This window comes from Choloepus didactylus, chromosome 6 (genome assembly GCF_015220235.1).
Source record: "Choloepus didactylus isolate mChoDid1 chromosome 6, mChoDid1.pri, whole genome shotgun sequence".
Taxonomy (NCBI): domain Eukaryota; kingdom Metazoa; phylum Chordata; class Mammalia; order Pilosa; family Megalonychidae; genus Choloepus; species Choloepus didactylus.
The window spans coordinates 1,052,170-1,077,521 of NC_051312.1; the positions used below are offsets into that span (position 1 = coordinate 1,052,170).

At 48.1% G+C, this 25,352-nt stretch overlaps 1 protein-coding gene across 7 annotated transcripts in view; it reads left to right on the plus strand.

Moving 5' to 3' along the window:
* The window catches only part of AP2A2 (adaptor related protein complex 2 subunit alpha 2), an 89,754-nt gene that overhangs the window by 39,435 nt on the left and 24,967 nt on the right, over positions 1 to 25,352 (plus strand). For 4 of the 7 annotated variants that reach the window (XM_037838220.1, XM_037838224.1, XM_037838222.1 and 1 more), the window contains exons 4-8: positions 13,710 to 13,903; positions 17,643 to 17,772; positions 21,080 to 21,181; positions 22,991 to 23,099; positions 24,620 to 24,770. In XM_037838220.1, coding sequence (XP_037694148.1) covers positions 13,710 to 13,903; positions 17,643 to 17,772; positions 21,080 to 21,181; positions 22,991 to 23,099; positions 24,620 to 24,770 — 686 coding nt within the window. The remainder of the gene's footprint in view (positions 1 to 13,709; positions 13,904 to 17,642; positions 17,773 to 21,079; positions 21,182 to 22,990; positions 23,100 to 24,619; positions 24,771 to 25,352) is intronic. The other 3 variants (XM_037838221.1, XM_037838223.1, XM_037838225.1) reach the window with 1 other exon arrangement.

Consider the following 25,352-nt stretch of genomic DNA (forward strand, 5'->3'; position numbering starts at 1 on the left):
GAGACCTGCCCTACTGGAGATACTAAAGGGAGCCCTACAGACAGAGAAACAAAGAAAGGACAGAGAGACTTGGAGAAAGGTTCAGTACTAAAGAGATTCGGTATGGGTACAATAAAGGATATTAATAGAGAGAGGGGAAAAATATGACAAACATAAACCAAAGGATAAGATGCCTGATTCAAGAAATGCCTTCACGGTTATAACGTTGATTGTAAATGGATTAAACTCCCCAATTAAAAGATATAGATTCGCAGAATGGATCAAAAAAAAATGAACCATCAATATGTTGCATACAAGAGACTCATCTTAGACACAGGGACACAAAGAAACTGAAAGTGAAAGGATGAAAAAAATATTTCATGCAAGCTACAGCCAAAAGAAAGCAGGTGTAGCAATATTGATCTCAGATAAAATAGACTTCAAATGCAGGGATGTTTTGAGAGACAAAGAAGGCCACTACATACTAATAAAAGGGGCAATTCAACAAGAAGAAATAACAATCGTAAATGTCTATGCACCCAATCAAGGTGCCACAAAATACATGAGAGAAACACTGGCAAAACTAAAGGAAGCAATTGATGTTTCCACAATAATTGTGGGAGACTTCAACACATCACTCTCTCCTATAGATAGATCAACCAGACAGAAGACCAATAAGGAAATTGAAAACCTAAACAATCTGATAAATGAATTAGATTTAACAGACATATACAGGACATTACATCCCAAATCACCAGGATACACATACTTTTCTAGTGCTCATGGAACTTTCTCCAGAATAGATCATATGCTGGGACATAAAACAAGCCTCAATAAATTTAAAAAGATTGAAATTATTCAAAGCACATTCTCTGACCACAATGGAATACAATTAGAAGTCAATAACCATCAGAGACTTAGAAAATTCACAAATACCTGGAGGTTAAACAACACATTCCTAAACAATCAGTGGGTTAACGAAGAAATAGCAAGAGAAATTGCTAAATATATAGAGATGAATGAAAATGAGAACACAACATACCAAAACCTATGGGATGCAGCAAAAGCAGTGCTAAGGGGGAAATTTATAGCACTAAACGCATGTATTAAAAAGGAAGAAAGAGCCAAAATCAAAGAACTAATGGATCAACTGAAGAAGCTAGAAAATGAACAGCAAACCAATCCTAAACCAAGTACAAGAAAAGAAATAACAAGGATTAAAGCAGAAATAAATGACATAGAGAACAAAAAAACAATAGAGAGGATAAATATCACCAAAAGTTGGTTCTTTGAGAAGATCAACAAGATTGACAAGCCCCTAGCTAGACTGACAAAATCAAAAAGAGAGAAGACCCATATAAACAAAATAATGAATGAAAAAGGTGACATAACTGCAGATCCTGAAGAAATTAAAAAAATTATAAGAGGATACTATGAACAACTGTATGCCAACAAACTGGATAATGTAGAGGAAATGGACAATTTCCTGGAAACATATGAACAACCTAGACTGACCAGAGAAGAAATAGAAGACCTCAACCAACCCATCACAAGCAAAGAGATCCAATCAGTCATCAAAAATCTTCCCACAAATAAATGCCGAGGGCCAGATGGCTTCACAGGGGAATTCTACCAAACTTTCCAGAAAGAACTGACACCAATCTTACTCAAACTCTTTCAAAACATTGAAGAAAATGGAACACTACCTAACTCATTTTATGAAGCTAACATCAATCTAATACCAAAACCAGGCAAAGATGCTACAAAAAAGGAAAACTACCGGCCAATCTCCCTAATGAATATAGATGCAAAAATCCTCAACAAAATACTTGCAAATCGAATCCAAAGACACAGTAAAAAAAATCATATACCATGACCAAGTGGGGTTCATTCCAGGCATGCAGGGATGGTTCAACATAAGAAAATCAATCAATGTATTACAACACATTAACAAGTCAAAAGGGAAAAATCAATTGATCATCTCAATAGATGCTGAAAAAGCATTTGACAAAATCCAACATCCGTTTTTGATAAAAACACTTCAAAAGGTAGGAATTGAAGGAAACTTCCTCAACATGATAAAGAGCATATATGAAAAACCCACAGCCAGCATAGTACTCAATGGTGAGAGACTGAAAGCCTTCCCTCTAAGATCAGGAACAAGACGAGGATGCCCGCTGTCACCACTGTTATTCAACATTGTGCTGGAAGTGCTAGCCAGGGCAATCCGGCAAGACAAAGAAATAAAAGGCATCCAGATTGGAAAAGAAGAAGTAAAACTGTCATTGTTTGCAGATGATATGATCTTATATCTAGAAAACCCTGAGAAATCGACGATACAGCTACTAGAGCTAATAAACAAATTTAGCAAAGTAGCGGGATACAAGATTAATGCACATAAGTCAGTAATGTTTCTATATGCTAGAAATGAACAAACTGAAGAGACACTCAAGAAAAAGATACCATTTTCAATAGCAACTAAAAAAATCAAGTACCTAGGAATAAACTTAACCAAAGATGTGAAAGACCTATACAAAGAAAACTACATAACTCTACTAAAAGAAATAGAAGGGGACCTTAAAAGATGGAAAAATATTCCATGTTCATGGATAGGAAGACTAAATGTCATTAAGATGTCAATTCTACCCAAACTCATCTACAGATTCAATGCAATCCCAATCAGAATTCCAACAACCTACTTTGCAGACTTGGAAAAGCTAGTTATCAAATTTATTTGGAAAGGGAAGATGCCTCGAATTGCTAAAGACACTCTAAAAAAGAAAAACGAAGTGGGAGGACTTACACTCCCTGACTTTGAAGCTTATTATAAAGCCACAGTTGCCAAAACAGCATGGTACTGGCACAAAGATAGACATATAGATCAATGGAATCGAATTGAGAATTCAGAGATAGACCCTCAGATCTATGGCCGACTGATCTTTGATAAGGCCCCCAAAGTCACTGAACTGAGTCATAATGGTCTTTTCAACAAATGGGGCTGGGAGAGTTGGATATCCATATCCAAAAGAATGAAAGAGGACCCCCACCTCACCCCCTACACAAAAATTAACTCAAAATGGACCAAAGATCTCAATATAAAGAAAGTACCATAAAACTCCTAGAAGATAATGTAGGAAAACATCTTCAAGACCTTGTATTAGGCGGCCACTTCCTAGACTTAACACCCAAAGCACAAGCAACAAAAGAGAAAATAGATAAATGGGAACTCCTCAAGCTTAGAAGTTTCTGCACCTCAAAGGAATTTCTCCAAAAGGTAAAGAGGCAGCCAACTCAATGGGAAAAAATTTTTGGAAACCATGTATCTGACAAAAGACTGATATCTTGCATATATAAAGAAATCCTACAACTCAATGACAATAGTACAGACAGCCCAATTATAAAATGGGCAAAAGATATGAAAAGACAGTTCTCTGAAGAGGAAATACAGATGGCCAAGAAAGACATGAAAAAATTTTCAGCTTCACTAGCTATTAGAGAGATGCAAATTAAGACCACAATGAGATACCATCTAACACCGATTAGAATGGCTGCCGTTAAACAAACAGGAAACTACAAATGCTGGAGGGGATGTGGAGAAATTGGAACTCTTATTCATTGTTGGTGGGACTGTATAATGGTTCAGCCACTCTGGAAGTCAGTCTGGCAGTTCCTTAGAAAACTAGATATAGAGTTATCCTTCGATCCAGCGATTGCACTTCTCGGTATATACCCGGAAGATGGGAAAGCAGTGACACGAACAGATATCTGCACGCCAATGTTCATAGCAGCATTATTCACAATTGCCAAGAGATGGAAACAACCCAAATGTCCTTCAACAGATGAGTGGATAAATAAAATGTGGTATATACACACGATGGAATACTATGCGGCAGTAAGAAGGAACGATCTCGTGAAACATATGACAACATGGATGAACCTTGAAGACATAATGCTGAGCGAAATAAGCCAGGCACAAAAAGAGAAATATTATATGCTACCACTAATGTGAACTTTGAAAAATGTAAAACAAATGGTTTATAATGTAGAATGTAGGGGAACTAGCAATAGAGAGCAATTAAGGAAGGGGGAACAATAATCCAAGAAGAACAGATAAGCTATTTAACGTTCTGGGGATGCCCAGGAATGACTATGGTCTGTTAATTTCTGATGGATATAGTAGGAACAAGTTCACAGAAATGTTGCTATATTATGTAACTTTCTTGGGGTAAAGTAGGAACATGTTGGAAGTTAAGCAGTTATCTTAGGTTAGTTGTCTTTTTCTTACTCCCTTGTTATGGTCTCTTTGAAATGTTCTTTTATTGTATGTTTGTTTTCTTTTTAACTTTTTTTCCATACAGTTGATTTAAAAAAGAAGGGAAAGTTAAAAAAAAAAAGAAAAAGAAAAACAAGGAAAAAAAGATGTAGTGCCCCCTTGAGGAGCCTGTGGAGAATGCAGGGGTATTGGTCTACCCCACCTCAATGGTTGCTAACATGACCACAGATATAGGGGACTGGTGGTTTGATGGGTTGAGCTCTCTACCATAGGTTTTACCCTTGGGAAGACGGTTGCTGTAAAGGAGAGGCTAGGCCTCCTTATGGTGGTGCCTAAGAGCCTCCTCCCGAATGCCTCTTTGTTGCTCAGATGTGGCCGTCTCTCTCTGGCTAAGCCAACTTGAAAGGTGAAATCACTGCCCTCCACCCAGGGGAGTGAATCTCCCTGGCAACGTGGAATATGACTCCCGGGGAGGAATGTAGACCTGGCATTGTGGGATAGAGAACATCTTCTTGACCAAAAGGGGGAGGTGAAAGGAAATGAAATAAGCTTCAGTGGCAGAGAGATTCCAAAAGGAGCCGAGAGGTCACTCTGGTGGGCACTCTTACGCACAATTTAGACAACCCTTTTTAGGTTCTAAAGAATTGGGGTAGCTGGTGGTGGATACCTGAAGCTATCAAACTACAACCCAGAACCCATGAATCTCGAAGACAGTTGTATAAAAATGTAGCTTATGAGGGGTGACAGTGGGATTGGGAAAGCCATAAGGACCATACTCCACTTTGTCTAGTTTATGGATGGATGAGTAGAAAAATAGGGGAAGGAAACAATCAGACAAAGGTACCCAGTGTTCTTTTTTACTTCAATTGCTCTTTTTCACTCTAATTGTTATTCTTGTTATTTTTGTGTGTGTGCTAATGAAGGTGTCAGGGATTGATTTAGGTGATGAATGTACAACTATGTAATGGTACTGTGAACAATCGAATGTACGATTTGTTTTGTATGACTGCGTGGTATGTGAATATATCTCAATAAAATGATTAAAAAAAAAAAAACATGGCCTTTTCTGGGTACATAACAGCTTCATACCAGCACAGGTACCTTGCAGATGAGGCTCAGTACTTGGTGTGATGGGTACCTTATGGCACCTTATAGAGTACCATGAGGTCCACCTCAAATGGGAAGGGTGGGATTGAGGGAAGATGGTGGCGGAGGAAGCTCAGGAATCAGTCCCTCCACGAAAACAACCATTGACCTGGCAGGACTGTCTAATGAACTTTTCTGGAACACGAGTCCAGTTGAGCCCTCACACTGTGCAGGGAAGGGCTGGCTTGGAGCCGTGGGTTTCGCTGCATCTCACCTTCCTCCCTTACCCTCGTGGCAGGTGCCAGTGGGCACTGCAGCTGGTGTTCCTGGGGCGGCTTGCTGGTGCCCGGCTGGGCTGTGAGAACTTTGTCTTCTAAAACTCGGGGATGTGTGCCTTGATTGCTGATTGCTGCTTTTGGTTGCTGGGGCCACCACCAAGGGCAGCCATTATTTCAATCCTCAGGGCCTGAAGCAGCCACAGAAGAGGTTTGAAGAGATGGAACTTTTTTCCCCACTTCCCCAGTTTGGGAGCTAATACAGTTTGGAAAAGTCACAAACAGATAGCTCCAGACCTCAACAAGCAAAAATCAGAACTCCCTGAGGAGTGGCAGAATTAGCTTTCCAGGGTTACTGCAGCCTGATACTCAGAACGTCAGTTCTCAACAAAAAACTTACAAAATACATGAAGAAACAGTGGTCCATTCACAGAAGAAAATAATTTATGAGGAAATTAGTCAGAGACATTAAATCACTTGTCTTAAATATGTTCACTGAGCTAAAGGAAACCATGGACAAAGAACTAAAGGAAATTAGGAAAATGACTGAGTAAAATGAGACTATCGATAAAGAGTTAGAAATTATAAAAAGGAATCAAACAAATTCTGGAGCTGAAAAGTACAAAAATTGAAATAAAAGCCTCAGTCAGAGAGATTCAACAGCATATCTGACAAAAGAAAGGATAAGCAAATTGGAAATTAAGACAATTGAAATTATTCCATCTGAGGAGAAAAAAAAAAAAAAAAATGCACAGTGCCTCAGGGACCTGTGGGACACCCTCAGACCTACCAACATACATATTCTAGGCATTCAGAAGGTGAACAAAAGGGCCAGGAAAAATACTTGAAGAAATGAGGGCCAAAAACTTCTCAAATCTGATGAAAAACGTGAATATACACATCTAAGAACGCAAACCAAGTAACTCCGAGAAGGATAAACTTAGAGTTCCACGCTGAGGCACACCACAGGCATATTGTCTTAATCCAAAAATAAAGGATTTTGAAAGTAGCAAGAGAGAAGCAACTTGTCATGTGTAAGGAACCCTCAACAAGATTAGCAGCTGATTTCTCCCCAGAGACCAGGGAGGCCAGACAGTAGTGTAGTTATATATTTTAAGTTTTGAAAGAAAAAACAAAGTACTGTCAACTAGGAATTCTGTAACTGGCAAAACTATCCTTCAGGAATGAAGGGGGAATTTCCAAATACACAAAAGCCAAGGGAGGTCATTACCAGTAGACCTGCCCTACAAGAAAAGCTAAAAGGACTTCTTCAGGCTGAAATGAAAGGACACTAGACTCTAACTCGAAGCCATAGGAAAAATAAAGAATACTAAAAAGGTAACATCTTAGGTAAATATAAAAGCCAGTATTATACTTACCTATTTTTCCTATGTGACTTAAAAGGCAAATGCATAAAACAATAATTATAAATCTAGGTTAATGGCACAAATGTATAAAGATGTAATTTGTGACAATAACATGAAGGTGGAGGGACGGAGATACATAGGAGCACAGGATTTGTGTACTATGGAAACAGGTTAGTGTCTTTCATATTGGATTGTTGTGAGTTTAAGATGCTATTGTAATCCCCAAGGTAACCACTGAGAAAGTAACTAAAAATATATAGAAAGGGAAAAAAGAAAGGAATCAGGACGGTACACTACAAAAAAATCAACTAAATACAAAAAGGGGCAGGAATGGAAAAGCTGAGGACCATAAAACATGAAAGACATGGCAAAAAGCAAGTAGCTAAATGCAGAAGTAAATTCTTCTTTGTCAGCAATCTCATTAAATACGAATAGATTAACCTCTCCTGTTGGAAGGCAGAGGTTGGAAGATTGGATTACAAACAGCAGAATCCATGCGTATGTTGTCTACAAGACTCACTTTGGCTGTAAGGACACAGAAAAGTTGAAAGGAGAACAATGGAAAAGATATTCCATATAAATGGTAATCAGAACACAGTGGGGTTGTCCATGTTACTTGCAGACAAAATAGACTAAATCACAAAAGGTTTCAAGAGACAAGGGCTTTATATATTGATAAAAAGTACACTACAGTGGGAAGGTGTAACACTTATAAACATGTATGCACCCACCAACAGAGCCCCAAGCTGTATGAAGTGAGCATCGACAGAATGCCGATAGAAATAGACAGTTCTGCAGTAGTAGCTGGAGACGTCAGTACCCCACTCGGTACTGGGGGGAACACCCCGACAGGAGCTCGGTGAGGAAGCGGAGGCCTTGATCAACACTGTTAACAGGATTTAGGTCTCACGGACACGTGTGGAACCCTCCACCCAGCCGCAGCAGAACACATGTTCTCACGTGCATACGAGTTGTTCTCTAGGATGGGCTGTATGTTAGGTCACAAATCAAGTCAAGATAAATTTCAAAAGATTGAAATCAAGCAAAAGATCTTCTCTGACCCAGTGGAACAAAGCTAGAAATCAGTAACAGGAGGGAAACTGGAGAATTAAGAAATATGTGAAAATGAGAGAACATAGTCTATAACAACCAGTGGGTCAGAGAATAAATCACAGGAGAAATTAGAAGATACTTAAAGACAAGTGAAAACAAAGACACAGCATACCAAAACCTGTGGAGTGGAGCAAAGGCAGAGCGCTCAGAAGGAAACTTACAGCTGTAAATACTCACGTTAAAAAGAAGAGCACAAATCAATAACTTAAATTCACACCTTGAGGAACTAGATACAGAAGAATAAACTAAACCCAAACTTAGAAGAAGGAAGAAAATAATAAAGATTACAGTGGAGATAAAAGAGAATAGAAACATAATAGAGGGAATCAATGAAGCCAAAAGTTGTTTCTTAGAAAAGGTCAATAAATTTGGAAAATTTTTAGCTAGACTGACAAAAAAGGAAGATGCAAATAACTAAAATCAGAAACAAAAGGGACATTACTCCTGATTTTACAGAAATTAAAAGGATTATGAGAAAATACTATGAATAACTCTGTGCCAACAAATTAGATGGCCTAGATGAAATGGACAAATTCCTTTAAACACACAAATTGCCTAAACTGACTCAAGAAGAGTAGAAAATCTCAACAAATGTATATAACAAGTATAGAGATTGAATCAATAATTAAAAACCTCCCAGCAGAGGAAAGTCCAGGACAAGATGGCTTTACTGGTGATTTTTACCAAACATTCAAAGAAGATTTAACACCACTCCTTCATAAACACTTCCAAAAAATGGAGGGGCGGAGATTACTAACTGTTCTGGTTTGCTAATGCTGCCAGAATGCAAAACACCAGACATGGATTGGCTTCATAAGGGGGGTTTATTTGGTTACATAGTTACAGTCTTAAGGCCATAAATTGTCCGCGGTAAGGCATCAACAATCGGGTACCTTCACTGGAGAAAAGCCATTGGCATCTGGAAAACCTCTGTTAGCTGGGAAGGCACGTGGCTGGTGTCTACTTGCTCCTAGGTTGCGTTTCAGCTCCTCTTTCAGCTCCAGTATGTTCTTCAAAGTGTCCCTCGTGGCTGCAGCTGCTCTCTCTGTCTGGGCCTGTGTGGCTTTTTTTTTTTTTAAATATTCATTTCATTGAGATATATTCACACATCACACAGTCATACAAAACAAATCGTACATTCAGTTGTTCACAGTACCATTACATAGTTGTACATTCATCACCAAAATCAATCCCTGACACCTTCATTACCACACACACAAAAATAACAAGAATAATAATTAAAGTGAAAAAGAGCAATTAAAGTAAAAAAGAACACTGGGTGCCTTTATCTGTTTGTTTGTTTGTTTCCTTCTCCCATTTTTCTACTCATCCTTCCATAAACTAGACAAAGGGGAGTGTGGTCCTTATGGCTTCCCCAATCCTGTTGTCACCCCTTATAAGCTACATTTTTATACAGTCGTCTTCAAGATTCATGGGTTCTGGGTTGTAGTTGATAGTTTCAGGTATCCACCACCAGCTACCCCAATTCTTTAGAACCTAAAAAGGGTTGTCTATATTGTGCTTAAGAGTGCCCACCAGAGTGACCTCTCGGCTCCTTTTGGAATCTCTCTGCCACTGAAGCTTATTTCATTTCCTTTCACCTCCCCCTTTTGGTCAAGAAGATGTTCTCCATCCCACGATGCCAGGTCTACATTCCTCCCCGGGAGTCATATTCCACGTTGCCAGGGAGATTCATTCACTCCCCTGGGTGTCTGATCCCACGTAGGGGGGAGGGCAGTGATTTCACCTTTCAAGCTGGCTTAGCTAGAGAGAGAGGGTGTGTGGCTCTTTTTAAAGTACTCCAGTGATCCAATAAAGATCCATTCTGAATGGGTGGGGCAACACCTCCATGGAAATAATCCAATGAAAGGTCTCACCCACGGTTGAGGGAGTCACATCTCCATGGAAACACTGAACCAATAGGTTCCAACGTAATCAACACTAATACATCTGCCCCCACAAGATTGCATCAAAAAACATGGCGTTTGGGGGGACATAATACATCCAACCAGCACACTAACACATTCTATGATGCCAGCATTATCCTGTTACCAAAGGCAGATAAAGACAGCACAAGAAAAGAAATTTACAGATCAGTATCCCTTATGAATATAGACACAGAAATCCTCACCAAAATATTAGCAGACCGAATCCAACAGTAATTTAAAAGGATTACACCCCGTGACCAAGTGGGATGTGTCTCAGGAATGCAGAGGTTTCATATTTTACATACAAAATCAATGTAATACATACCCTATGTTAATAGAATGAAGGATAAAAAGCACATCACCATCTCAATTGATGCAGAAAAGGCATTTGACAAAACTGAGCATCCTTTCATTTTAAAAATACTCAGAAAACTAGGACTAGAAGGAAACTTCCGCAATACGATAAAGGGTATATATGGAGAATCCACTGCTAGCATGATACCAGTGGTGAAAGACTGAAAGCTTTCCCCCTAAGACTGGGAAGAAGACAGAGATGCCCACTGCCACCACTATTACTCTACATTGTGCTGGAACTTCTTTCCAGAGCAACTAGGCAAGAAAAAGAAATAAAAAGCTTCCCAATTGGAAAGGAAGAAGTAAAGCTATCACTATTTACAGATGGCATGATCCTATATAGAGAAAATCCCAAAGAATTCACAAGAAAGCTACTAGAGCTAATAAACAGATTCAGCAAAGTTTCAGGACACAAGATGAAGGTGCAGAAGTCAGTTAGGTTTCTTTACACAAGTAGTGAAACATCTGAAAAGGAAACTAAGGAAATAATTCTATTTATAATATTATTGAAAAGAATAAAATACCTATGAATAAATTTAACCAAGGAGGTGAAAGACTAATACATTGAAAACTACAAAACATTGCTGAAACAAATTAAAAAAGACCTAAATAAATGGAAAGACATCCCGTGATCATGAATCAGAAGCCTTAATATTGTTAGATGGCAGTACTTCCCAAAATGGTACACAGATTTAGTGCAATCCCTGTCAAATTTTAACAGCCTTTTTTGCGGAAATGGAAATGCCAATCCTCAAATCCATATGGAATTGCAAGGGACCTGGAGAGCCAAAGCAGTGCTGGAAAAGAGGAGCCGAGTTGGCAGACTCCCGCCTAACCGACCACAGATCTGTGGCCGCCCAGAGAGCATGGTCCTGGTGCAGGAGCACACACTGGGCAGCAGGAAAGAACCGAGAGCCCAGAAGTCAGCCCACTCGTCTCCACGGTGGTGCTGGGTCCGCTGTGGGGAAGAAGCGTCTCTTCAACTAATGATGCTGGGACAACTGCACAGCCACATGCAGGAGGATGGGTTGCACCCCAACCTCTCCTTGTATTCAAAAATTAACTCAGAATGGATCAACGACCTAAGTGTAAGAGAGAAAACTATAAAACTCTTACCAGAAAACATAGGGGAACGCTTTGTGACCTCGGCTTAAGCAGTGGATTCTTAGATTTGACACCAAAGCACAAAATATAAAACATATTGGGCTTCTTCAAAATTAAAAACTGTTGTGTATCCAAGGTCATTGTTAAGAAAGTGAAAAGACAACCTACAGAATGGGAGAAAATATTTGGAAATCATATATTTGGTGACTTTTTAATATCCAAAAAAATAAAGATTTACGACTCAACAACAAATGGCAAACAACCCATCCAAAAAAAAGGCAAAGGACTTGAATAGATATTTCTCTAAAGAGGATACACAAATGGCCAACAAGCACATGAAAAGGTGCTCAACGTCATGAGTCATTAGAGAAATGCAAATCAAAACCACGAGATACCAGTTCACACCCACTAGAACGGCTATAATCAACAAAGAAGGAAAATAAGCATTGGTGAGGATGAGGAGAAATCAGAACCCTCGTGCATTGTTGGTGGAAACCTCAAATGGGCTGTTGCTGTGGGGAACAGTTTGGAGGTTCCTCAAGAGGTTAAGTATAGACTCGCTGAGTGGCCGGGCAGTTCCACGCCTGGGTTTATACCCGAGGACTCGGACGCTGGGACTCAGGTCCCCTGGTGCCAGTGTTCATGGCAGCGTAATTCAACAGCTAACAGGCGGAATTGGCCCGCGTGTCCATCCACAGGTGATGGAGAAACGAAATGTCCAGACAGTGGGAGAATACTCAGCCGAAAAAAGGAATGGAATTCTGGTGCATGCTGCCTTGTGGGTGAACCTTGACAGCGCAGTCCTGAGTGAAATACGCCAGACCCGAAAGGGCAAATGCTATGTGACTCTGCTTGTATTTGGACTGTAAAATAGAGAAATACATAGGGGCAGATGCGATTAAAAGGCGGGGCGGGTGGGGGAGGGGGGTGGGGAGCTGCTGCTTAATGGGTGCAGGCTTTGCTTGGGGTGATGAAAAGGTTTTGGAAATACATGACGGTGATTGTACAACATTGCAAATGTATTTGATGCTACTGAATTATAAACTTGAAAATAGCTAAAATGGTAAATTTTATGTAATATGATAAAATGAAAGGAAGTGTGGGCCTCTCGCAGGGTTGATGTGTTGTCACGGTTCCCTAGTTGCTGTTGTGTGGCCTCCTGGCTTTGACGTGGCTCTCCATTCTTGTGGTTTAAAGTCCTGGCTTCCAGTGCCTTCCCAGAGACGCCCAGGGCTGCTTTCAGGCTCCGGTGCCTTCTCAGGCTTCGCGTTTTCAGTGTCTCCATTCTCTTACGGTCACATTTCTATGTATTGCACCCATTGTTATAAAGTAACATTTATTCCTCTTTGTCAGAAATTTTAACTTAAAGAAGGTTAAAAAAAAAAAAAGGATTTCGTTAAGGATTGGTATTTATACAGGATGAATTTCACAAGGCCTGGCCTGGTTGAAAGAGGAGACTGACCCCTGGCAGCCCCATAAATACAGAATTGCAGCCACAGCCTGTGCCCCATGATGCACACCACAGAGACCTCTGGGCTTTCGTGAGGGGCCGTGGGTGGGCAGTGAGGGGCAGGAGGATGGTGGGAAGGGCAGGTGCCCGTGAGGGCCGGGCTGGGCTGGAAGAGCAGCTGCGGGCTGGGAGGGTGCGAGCAAGGTGCGGCCAGTGCCAGGCCTGGGCCCGTCTCGAGGACGAGGGGAGCCGACAGCAGGGGAAGCCTGGGTGGCCCAGAGGTCAGGCGAGTCTGGAGAAAATCGCTGTCGGGGCAGGGGCCTTGGGGCGTGGCCTGCACCACTGGGAGTAGCTGCCGGGGCAGTCCCTGTGACCTGGCCAGGAATTTTGCCCCAGGGGTGGTGATGAAGTTGGAGAAAGGTAGTCAAGAGCAGGGAGAACGGCCAGTCAGCTGGGCTTCCAGGAGCCCGCAGGGAGTCTTGGTGCACGGCAGCAAGGCTGGCCCTTCCCTGGAGGACATTGGACATCCAGGACACCCAGCGGGCAGCCTGGGGCCTCCGAGAGGGCTGTGGGGAGAAGGTCCGGGGGCCCAGCCTTGGGATGGACGCACGTGTGCCCGCAGCCTCCGGGCGGGGTGATGCGCCTGACTGCCGTGGCTTGTGCAGTGCTTCCCTGTCACACTCAGCAGGGGCTGCACATTGATGTGCGCTGGGCACCCAGGGCCCCACAGCGATGCCCCGTGACGTGCGCTGCTGCTGTCTTGTCTTCCTCGGAGTGTAGGGCTACCTGTTCATCTCCGTGCTGGTGAACTCCAACAGCGAGCTGATCCGCTTGATCAACAACGCCATCAAGAACGACCTGGCCAGCCGCAACCCCACCTTCATGGGGCTGGCGCTGCACTGCATCGCCAATGTGGGCAGCCGCGAGATGGCCGAGGCCTTCGCCGCCGAGATCCCCAAGATCCTTGTTGCTGGGTAGGTACCTCACAGGAGCCTGCTGGGTAGGCTCCCTCTCGCGTCCTGTGATCAGACATGCAGCCATTTAAGGACTTTATAGCACGGATTTCCCCGCCTTGCATGATGGGGAGCCTGACGCTGGATCAAGAAATGTGTTTAGACTCAGGCCGGCCTGGCCCCTGAGGCAGCTGCACCTCCCACCACCGCCCAGGGGATGGGTCAACCCCGCAAAGCCACAGCAGAAACACCCCATTCCCCTGCGGTGTGGCCTGGCCTTGCACTTGTTCTTTCCCCAGAAACTTACACAGCAAAGGTAAAGAACCAAGCTTCTGAGAATGCTGGATGATCCCCTGTCCACTACTTTTGAGAGAACCAAGTAGGTGGGGGAGTGGATACTCTGGAAAGGGTTTCTGAACAACCCAGAGCCATCTGTGCCAGGAGGGCCAGCAGGCCCACAGGGTGTCTTCTGCCAGCGTGCTCCGCTGAGCTGGACGGCTGACCTGGCCCACCCACGGGGCACACTTGTGGCTATATGGAGGTTGCCCCTGGCAGGACACAGAAGGGGGACCCAGAATAACCTGTAAGACCAAACAGGATCCAGCCGACTCCCAGCTTGCCAGGCCCTGGAGGGTGGCAGCAGGGGGTGTTGCGGAAAGTGCGGCCCTGCTTCGTCGGCACAGACACCAGGTCCAGACCAGTGGTTCCCTGCGGGGCTGTGACTCAGTGTCTCGGGGCAGCTTTGGCTGCCCCATGGGTGTGACAGGAGAGCGGCCCAGCGCCTGCAGTGCCCAGGAGCCTCTGCCCCAGGGCATGGCTCAGCCCGTGTGTCATGGAGCCCTGGGCAGGGCTTGGCCAGGACTGAGCTGCCGACATTCAGCCCCCCGGCAGCTCAGGGGCGGGCTGCTGAAGCAGGCATGTGAGAAGGAGATCACAGCACTAAGGGAGCAGGCGGAGGACCAGAAGGGGCTGTGGCCCATCTAATCAATCAGCTGTCCTGAAAATAAAGTTGCCACGATGCAAGGCAGACTCGAGGTGGCCAGAGTGACTTGAGGAGGGGTGGAGAGCTCGGGGACTAAAATTGATTAGAAAAAGGCCAGGGGGTGCCGTCTGAGGGCCTGGTGCTGGCTGCTGCCTCTGGTTGGGGCGCTTTCTTCCCCGTAGCCTCTCAGTACCCTGAGCCTTGCTGGGAACACGGCAACAGGGAGGTCCCCACTGAGGCCTCCCTGACCCTCCTCCATGTCCCCTCACGTGCCCTTCCTCTCCCTGCTCCACCCTCAGAGTGCAGCCTTCCTGGGGCCAGAGAGTTCAGTCTGCTTTGACTATTGCTTGATATCCAGTATTTAGAGCCACACCTGATACAGAATCAAGTGTTTCATAAATAGTTGTCGAGTAAATGAAATTTAAAACAGACAGGTAATCCTTGGAATGGAGAATCCAGTAAATGAGCCAGTAAAGTGTTGAGCCGGGAAATAGTTGCAGGAAACTCCCTGCAAGAAGGAACGGACTGCTCCCACAGATGCATGGGTACAGATAGGCCAGCAGCAAGGCACAGCGGAAGAAGTTTTGGAAACTGAAGGATAAGGAGAGAATTCTTCGGAAGAAGACAGTTGAGAGTGCGGTGGGAGGAGCAGGGCCTCAGGAGGGTGGTGGGAGCTGCAGGCAGCTGCTCTGTCCTGCAGGAGTCAAGGTGATGGGCAGGTCACGCAGCTCCTGGGAGTCCTGCCTGGAAAGCGGTTACCAGCCCTTGAAGTCCAGCTGACAGAGGACTCAGAATGGGCTGTCACAGCCCCAGTGGGCTTTTGTAGCTAAGGACTAAAGAAAGCACCAGACACGTTCTGAGATGTGAGCTTTTATCTTGGGGGCTACAGGGTGGGAAGCCGAGTCACGCTGCTCTACATTCAGGAGCTTCTCTGAATGGATTCAGGAGCTGCTCTGAATGGCGGTGGGTTCAAAGCTCAACGTGGAAATAGTCCTCACTTGGGCTGAATAAGCTGGTTATAAGGGCTCGACGTTCCAAGGGTATGAGAGCATAAGGCAGGGAGCGGGGGTCATGCAATGTAGGGAGGTGGTGATTGTAGTCAACAGGGAGGAGGGGAGGATTATAGATTATCGTGTGGATAAAGTATCTCAGGGAGTCTCAGGGAGGAGGTAGTTATAGGTTACATTTAGCACGGAGGCCTGATTTTACAAGGAGAATAGGTCAAACCCTAACTGTGCTAGGTATGCAAACTGCTGTGTGCAGTCTTCAAGGCACTTGGGAAGGGGCTCCCACACCCACCCACCCAGAGGGGAGTGAAGTTTCAGGGGATGCCCGGGGCTGACTGATGAAGCATGACAGTGGCGTCCTTTGCCCCTGGGATGCAGTTAATACTCAAAAAGGGAGATACATTGTTACTATGCACAGTCTAAGCACTGGTTCCTTAGAGTGAGTGACAGCATGGGGAAGGAGGCAGGGCTCTTCCGCAGTGGCTCCAACCTGATTCTCCATGGAGCAGAATGTTCTTACCCAGGTGTTGCTGCATTTCATTGGGGGCTGACGTGCCCAGGGGAGTCTGGGTAGATTAACAAACCTTTGTCAGTCGGGGGGTTTGGTTGCCTGCCCTAGAAGCCAACTGGCTGCCCTGAGCAGAAAGGAGGGGGGTGGGCATCTCAGGCAGGCCCAGGAACTGTGCCTGCGAGGAGGGAGGGGCCACCCCATGCGGGAAGGGGCCGGAGAGAAGCACAGTGTCCACTGCATGGCCCCAGGGAGCTCACGCCTGGAAGGAGACTCTTTTACTCAAATTCACTTCTCTTTGGAATAACGGGGGAGATGTGGGGTTTCTCACGTTGGTTTGGTTTCAAGTAGGAATAAAAACACCAAACAAAACCCTCCAGACGCCTCTGCCTTCTCCAGGGGTCTGCAGTGACCCGGAGCTGTGACTCTGTCCTGGCCTCGTGGTGCCTCTCAGAGTGCCAGGGACCTCCAATCCCGGGACCAGTGGGGCTTCCCTGGCCACCGATCCAGGAATCCCCCAGCACCACTCAATATGATTCTGAGGGTGCAGGGACTGCACGTGCACCCTTGTGCAGAGGCGAGCGCCAGGGGTGACAGACCCTCAGTCCCTGCGTCCTGAGGCCAGGACTACATCTCAGGTTCTGCTCCTAAGACACCCTTCACTGTTCTTTATTGCTGCCGGCTGGAGCCCCCGCCCCCTTCTAGAGCCACGCTGCTAGGAGGGCCAGTGGGCAGTGGGGCCGCCTGCCTGTCTTCCTCACACGGAGCCAAGAGAGAGCTCCGGTGCATGTCTGTGCCGAGTGTGTGTCAGTGAATGAATCATAAACACCCTGTAGTTCTAGCAACTGATGAGGAACACCAGTTGAACGTATGCTGCCTTCGTAGCCGCAGTTGTGTTCAGCACTTGGGAAAGATATTGGACAAGATTCTTGGAGTTGAGGAAGTTAACAGTGAAGGCCTTTGCCCCCAGGCCTCTTGCCTGCCAGTCAGGTTCAGTGTGGGCTCTGCGTTGTGGCTCTTCGGTGCAGACAGTTGTTTGTCACTGTTGGGACACATCACCTCGTGGGCCAGGTCTGCCCAGTGCTGCGCGGGGCCCCTGAGCAGGTGGGGTGTGTGTGCTCACACAGAGAGATGGGAGTGGCCTCCCCGATGCCCTTCCCGGCTCTGCACTTTGTGGTCACTTGCACTTGTCTGGGGGCTTTGCGTGCTGGGGGCCATGTGCGGTGCTGGGTGGTGTCCCCAGGTGACTGGCCCGTCTTTCAGGGACACCATGGACAGCGTGAAGCAGAGCGCTGCCCTGTGCCTGCTGCGCCTGTACAGGACGTCCCCCGATCTCGTCCCGATGGCCGACTGGACATCCCGCGTGGTACATCTCCTCAACGACCAGCATTTGGTAAGTTGCCTCACCCTGTGACTAAAGCTGTCCAGTTGGTTTCTTGGGATGCCAAGGAGGGGTTCAGGCGAGGCCCCTACACTGGGAGTCAGAGCGGCTCCTTTGATCCACCCTGGGGCCCGTCGTGGGGCCCTGCCCCAGGCACTCGCCAGGCCTTGTTCAGTGCGGAGCCAGACCCCCTCGCGGGTTGTGGCTGCCTGCTGTGCCGTCAGGGGGTCTTGCAGCCTGGTTTGCGCCGTGATGGGCGGTGTGACCAAGCACCCCTGTTTCAAAGATGAGGACTTGGAGCTTTCAGAAGATACAGCTACTCGCCTGCGGCACCACAGCGGCTGTGATGACACCGGAACAGGACCTGGGTCCGTAGCTGCAGCCGCTGGGCTGCGTTGCCTCCAGAAGACCTGGTCATCTGGTTGTTCGGCAGGATGTGTGCTGCACAGCAGTCATCCTCTCTGGAATGTTCCGCATGGTCTGTTGGCTTGACAGTATGTTTATCAAGACCTGACTCCGGGAAGGGTCCAAATCGTGGAACTGGGAGCCCCTGCATGACCCACCGTGGGGGTTTCTCACCACGGGCCAGTTGAAACGGGGGAGCCTTCCTAGGTGGAGTCATTTTCTGCACCCTGTGACAAATGACCACACCTAGCAGCTGGGAGCAGCACACACTTGTCAACTCAGCTTTGGTGGGTCAGGAATCTGGCCTGGGGTCCTCATCGGGGGCCTGATCGGGCAGGGCTGCATTTCTAGGCTCCTTCGGCTTCCTCAAGGCCAGCAACAGGTGGGCAGTCTCCTGGTAGCAAGCTGTATTAGTTAGGGCTCTCTAGGGAAACAGAATCAATAAGAGGTGTCTAAGAATATAAGATTTCTAAAAGTGTCTCATGCAACTGTGGGTATGCACGAGTCCAAATTCTGTAGGGCAGTCAGCAAACTGCCGACTCCAAGGAAGATGTCCGATGAACTCCTCAGGCAATGAACCAGCAACTTTGACGAACTCCTCAGGAAACGCTTCGCTGGTCAGTTGAGGAAGAAGTGAAGGTCCCCTGTCTGTCTCACTTATGAGTCTTCAACTGATTGATTGGATCAAATCCAGCCAATTGCGTTCTCTCCTTGTGGAAGGCACGCCCTTCAGTGACTTCAGTCACAGCTGCAGCCAATTGACTGACGGTTTAATAAACCAGCCTGTTGGTTTATTAACCAGCCACAAACGTCCTCACAGCAACAGTTAGGCCAGTGCTTGCTTGACCAGACAGTGGGGCACCGTCACCTGGCCAAGGTGACACATGAACGTAACCATCGCAGGTGGTGTGACGGCACCACACACGCAGTGTCTGTCCTCTTTGCCCTGCCCTTTGGGTTCCAAGCAGGTCACGGGTCCCGTCCACGCTGAAGGGGCGGGGAGAGCAGGGACGCAGGTCACCAGCAGCGGGCAGCGGCTTGGCATGCAGCTGCCACATGGCGTGTGAGTGGCTGTCAGGAAGGGTGGCCTCATCCCGCCTCAGTTCTCGCACACAAGTGAGAGTCTCGGAGTTTAGCAGCGACAGTGAGCAACCGCGACGCTGGGCAGAGCTGGAGGGGCGCGTGTCAGCAAGTTGCCTCGTGTTGTTCCCAGAAGAGAAATCTCCTTTAAAAAGCAAATTAAAAATGAACGATTGTCACACATGGATTAGGAGGACATTTGTGCTGTGGTCTCACTGCGCTGTCACTTCCTGAGCCCAAGCGAGGGTAGCTCCGCAGGCAGAGCTGTGGGGAGAGGGGCTGGGGGCCCAAGACCGTGGGCCTGAGGGAGGGTGGAGAGGTGCCTTCTGCCCGGGAGGCGTCACTCAGAGCTGTCAGGTTTGTGATTCAAGGTCCAGTTTTACAGACGAGGAAACTGAGGCACAGGAGGATTAAGTGGCTTCGTCAAAGATGCAGGGACAGGAGTTATTGAGGGCGGGAGCTGGCTTTACGCAGCGACCGAGTGGAGGTGCACAGGGAGGCCGCCCCATGGCTGAGGACAGGGAGGGCCTTGGTGGCCCCATGCGCTGCTCACGCACAGGCACCAGGACTGACCCCATCCTCCATGCTTTTGTGTCTCGTGAGCACGACTGTGTCGCACCAGGTGTGCTGGTTGGTTTGTGCCACTTTGGTTCAAGGCCACAGAAACCCAGTGTGAACCAGAGAGGGCCATGTCACAGACCACAGGAAGGCCTTGCCCCCCAGCCTGCCTTCAGCTCTGCTCTCCATGGCATGTGGCCTCCGGCTCTCAGATGGGCATCTTCCACGTGACTGCGTGACCGCCATGCACCCGTCATTCAGCTTCGCTGCCTCAGCAGGCTCAAGGCATGGCTTTCTCTGGTCTGAGACTGGGTTGAATGATGTCCCCCAAAATTCACCCAGAACCTCAGGAAGGGGCCTCATTTGGAGTTGGGTCAAGTTAAGAGGGGATCCTGCTGGGTCAGGGTGGGCCGTAAATCTGGTATGACCGGTGTCCTCATGAGAAGAGGGAAACCTGGACCCAGAGACAGAGGGAGGCGTGTGAAGATGGGACAAAGGCTGGGGGCTGCAGCCACATGCCTGGGGCACCGGGTCCCCCAGAAGCTGGAAGAGGCCGGAAGGAGCCTCCGGAGGGAGCAGGCCCTGCCCACACTAGTGGCAGGCTCCCAGACTCCACGAGGGGAGATGGTGCATCTCTGTTGTTTGAAGCTGTCCAGTTGTGGTCCTTGTTATGGCAGCCCCAGGACACCAAAATGGGACTGCAGTGGAGAGTTCCTTGGGAAGGAGCTGGCCACACACCCAGAGCAAGTGAGTGGCTGTGTTCCCTGACCAGGAAGACAGCAGTGGAGGAGACCTGGGAGCATGTGTGTGTGCAAGTGTGTGTGCATATGTGTTCATGTGCCTGTGAGTATGCATGTGTGTGCAGGTGTGAGTGTACACACGAGTATGCGTGTGTGCATGTGACTGCATGCAGGTGCACAGGTGCAAGTGTGTGTCTGTGTGGCAGGGAGTGCAAGTTGGGGGTGTTTGGCAGTGTGCTTGGGACCCGTTGACTCGATGAGGAGTTTGGGCTCCTGCTGAGTGCTGCAGGCTGCCGTGGAGGTCACCTGCGGGCCCGATCGGTGTGGGCTTGGCATCTGCTTCGGGCTAGGCCCTGGCCAGCAGAGTCGCCAGGGTTGGTGTTCTGACCGAGGAGAGCCGTGAGCAGCTGGGGCCAGTGGAGACGAGTTGGGGGCCTCTCTCCACGTCTCCATGCAAGACCAGCTTGTTGCCTGTGTTGAAAGTCCCTGCACCTGCTCCAATGGCCTCAGATGGGCCTTGTGTGCTGTCCTTTCAGGGTGTGGCCACCGCCGCCGCCAGCCTCATCACCACTTTGGCACAGAAGAGTCCGGAAGAGTTCAAGACCTCCGTCTCTTTGGCTGTCTCCAGACTGAGCAGGGTAAGTTGGCAGTGGGTTTCCCTCTTAATTTTTCACTTAATTGAGACGCTAGTTCACGTTTTAGATGGGAGGCCTTTGGCCCAATCTGTCCATCCAAGGATGGACACGGTCTTGCTGGTGCCTGCCTGGCTCCCCTGTGAGCCCCCTGTGGGCCGCTTGTGCCCTGCCATCCTGTGGCTCCCATCCCCGCTGCCGCACCTGGGAGGCCCTGTCTCGCTGCCTTCCCTCCCCTCTGAAGGAACATGGCCCGACGCAGGTGAACTCTTGAGGAATTCTGCAGTGGCTTTGTTTTTATGTCTGTTTCAAGTATGTTAAAGCTGTAAGTCTCTCTCTGAGCCTGGCTTTGGCTGCTTGATGACTGTTTAAAGGCAGCTTGTTTCCACGGTTATGGAAGTGCTATGGTCCTGTCACGTGGCTCAGTGGAGCCACTGCCCCTTGAGCCATCAGTCCTTTCCTTGGCCTCAGCTTGGAGCCCACCTCGCTGTGTTGGGGAGCCTTCCTGTGTGTGTGCGCGCACGCCCTGAAAATGTCCTGCCTGTGAGAGGTGGGAGGAGCTGCTAATGGCATGGGCCTGCCTCTGGGTTGGGGAGATGTGCGCACGCGTGTGCGCGTGTGCATGTGAATGCTCGCTCCTGCTGAGTGTGTGTGTGTGTGTGTGTGCATGCGAATGCTTGCTCCTGCTGAGTGTATGTGCATGCGAATGCTCGCTCCTGCTGAGTGTGTGTGCACGTGTGTGCATGCGAATGCTCACTCCTGTGTGTGCGTGCGCGTGTGTATGCATGCGAATGCTCGCTCCTGCTGAGTGTGTGCACGTGTGCATGTGAATGCTCGCTCCTGCTGAGTGTGTGCACACGCGTGTGTGCATGTGAATGCTCACTCCTGCTGAGTGTGCATGTGTGTGCGTGTGTGCATGCGAATGCTCGCTCCTGCTGAATGTGTGTGCATGTGTGTGCATGTGAATGCTTGCTCCTTCTGTGTTTGTGCATGTGCATGTGTGTGCATGTGAATGCTCACTCCTGCTGTGTGTGTGCATGTGCATGCGAATGCTCACTCCTGAGTGTGCGTGTGTGAATGTGAATGCTCGCTTCTGCTGAGTGTGTGTGCGTGTGCATGCGAATGCTCGCTCCTGCTGAGTGTGTGTGCGTGTGTGCGAATGCTTGCTCCTGCTGAGTGTGCGTGTGCATGTGCGAATGCTCACTCCTGAGTGTGTGTGCGTGTGCATGCGAATGCTCGCTCCTGCTGAGTGTGTGTGTGTGCATGCGAATGCTCGCTCCTGCTGAGTGTGTGCATGTGTGTGCACGCGAATGCTCGCTCCTGCTGTGTGTGTGCGCGCGCGTGTGCATGCGAGTGCTCGCTTCTGCTGAGTGTGTGTGTGTATGTGTGTGTGCATGCAAATGCTCGCTCCTGCTGAGTGTGTGTGCGTGTGCATGTGTGTGTGCATGTAAATGTTCGCTCCTGCTGAGTGTGTGTGCGCGTGTGTGCTTGCATGCGAATGCTCGCTCCTGCTGAGGGGCTAAAGCCTTCCCTGTCTGTCTCTCTCATGTTCCCGTCCGGAGAGGAAAGTCGGCGGTCCCGTGCTCTCTGTGAGAGCTGCTCAGCACACACAGTGGGGGCCGGTGGCCCCAGGGCCACCTGCGGTTGAGCCCACCTGGCTGGCCGTGCCTGCTTATCTTTTAAAACACTTTTTAAAAGTAGAGCTACGTAGTCTCTGCCTTTTTGGTGACCGCGTGGCCTGCCAAGTGAGTGTGGCTTCTCTTTGGATCCCTTGGGGTGGGGCCACCTCACGCCCCGTGCTGCCTTATCTTCCAGATTGTGACGTCGGCGTCCACAGACCTTCAGGACTACACTTACTACTTCGTCCCCGCTCCCTGGCTGTCAGTCAAACTCCTGAGGCTGCTGCAGTGCTACCCGCCCCCAGGTACCAGGCAGTGCTGCAGGCGGACGCCGTGCCAGACAGGGTTTGAGCTGAGGCTTAGGCTGGGTCTGCGGGGAAGCCCTGGCACCGGCCCTCGCCTCGAGGCCTGGATGGCACCTGGGGCCTGTGGGCGTCGCTTTCACAGGCCCACGTCACCAAGCAGTTGTTGGAGACGTGACTGCTGTGCTAAGGTTTGCTAAGTCCAGGCTTTTGTAGAGTTTCAGATTTGTCAGGTTTTTTAATTTGGAAAAATCTTTTAAAATAAACTTGAAACCATTAGAAACTTTGTATTCTAAATTCTTTGCAGTCTGTATAACCTGTGTACATCAAGGGTATTTTTATGCATGGGGTTTGTTCTAAAACACTACATTTGATTCCATGGTAAGTACCTAGAAATAGAACTTCTTGAGTGAAGAATGTGCATTGACATCTGTCAGATACTTCCAAATTGCCCTCTAAAAAGATTGTTTTTTTGTTGTAACCTTTAACTTTTTAATGTAATTATTTTTGGTACAGCGTGTGTCTCTGTTAACTCTAAGTAGCTTTACTCTATACTAAGTATCTTTATATTCCAGCATAAATGCAGGGCACACGGTGCAGGAGGGGCCGAGGGCCCGTCGCATGGGGCTCCGTCCAGGCTGCCTCTCTCCGCCCAGCTCAGCCCGTTGCAGTCTGGCCGTCCCAAGCCCCTCTTGTGGCTGAACGGGGTCTCTGCCCATATTAACTCTGGGTGCCCCGCAGGCCCCAGCCCCCTTGCCGCTCTTCCTTTGCTCCCCTCCAGGCTCCTGCTGGGAATTCTTTCCCAGCTGCCTCCGTCATGGTGGAGCTTGCAGAGTGTCCGCCTTGCTGTGGGTGTGTGAGCGTTCTGATGGCATGACCTCGGGCTGAGCGCCTGCCCTGGCCATCTGACCCCACAGGGCTCGGCATGGGCAGCAGGCCACCGTGTGCATTTTTCTGGTACACGTTACACTAGTTTCTGACTCTCTGGTACTTTTGTTGCTTTCTTCTTCTTTTTTGGTCCTTTAGTTCTTTCCCTCCCATTCAGATGAAACCTTTTTATTTTTCCTTTTCTTTTTATTGCTGTTTACAGCTTTTATTTTGTTACTTAGGGAAAATTCGTTTCCTTTTCTCCTCAAACTTTTTTTGACTTTTGATTTTTTTTTTTTAGAGAAGTTGTAGATATACAGAAAAATTGTGCATAAAATGCCGAGTTCCCTTATGCCACCCTATTATTACCTTGCATTAATGTGGTACATTTCCCTCAAGCCTTTATATCATGTGTTTGTCCATGTCTCTGAAATTCTACTTTTTCTTGACTCACACGATGTACATCTTACCGAAAATGTTTTGCTTGCCACTTGCATTGAAACATGGGCTATTTCCCAGCCATTTGCTCCCAGGCTGCTTGTGCCCAGGTGTGGGAAACCGGGCTTAGACATGCCCGTGAGCCTTGCAGGGTGCAGGTATGCAGGCAGGGTGGGCTGTGGGCTGGGCCCCTCCTGACAGCTTCCTGTCTTGCCCAGAAGACCCTGCAGTGCGAGGCCGCCTGACTGAGTGCCTGGAGATGGTTCTGAACAAAGCCCAGGAACCGCCCAAATCAAAGAAGGTCCAGCACTCAAACGCAAAGAACTCCGTGCTCTTCGAGGCCATTAGTTTGATCATTCACCACGACAGGTGAGGCGATGCTCTGCTTCGGCTGACCTTTACTTTCCCAGAGCATGTCTGGGAAGATGATTGTCCTAAACAGACACATTTATTCTCTTGCTGACCTTAGCTCCAGGAGGTCATCTTTGGTATTTATGCTTTCTTCCAACACTTCATGCTTGTGCCCTGAGGGGTCACCTCTCTCCTTCCTTTTCCACTACTTCATGCTCTTTCTCTGGTCTCAGAAGTTCCACACTGTTTGCCCCGCTAGCTGTGGGCTTGTCTTCCTCCAGGCAGCCTTCTCCCAGTTCCCCCAAGCAGTCGTGCTCCCGACTAGCTTCTCACGTGATCAAACAGACAGGAAAAGGGCAGTGTGTGCTCACGTGTGCGCGTGTGCGTGTGAATGCATGCAGGCGTGTGTGCACATATATGCGTGGGTGTGTGTGCATGCACATGCGTGGTTGTGCTCCCTGTTAGCTCTTCTGGGGCGTGGGGCAGCATTGTGTGTCTTTCCGAGGCCGTTACAGGGAGGTAGGAGCAGTGGCCGCATCCTGGGGCCCAGCGCCTCGGAGAGAGGAGGGGCAGGGCTCTGGGGGCAGCTGGAGGGCTTGC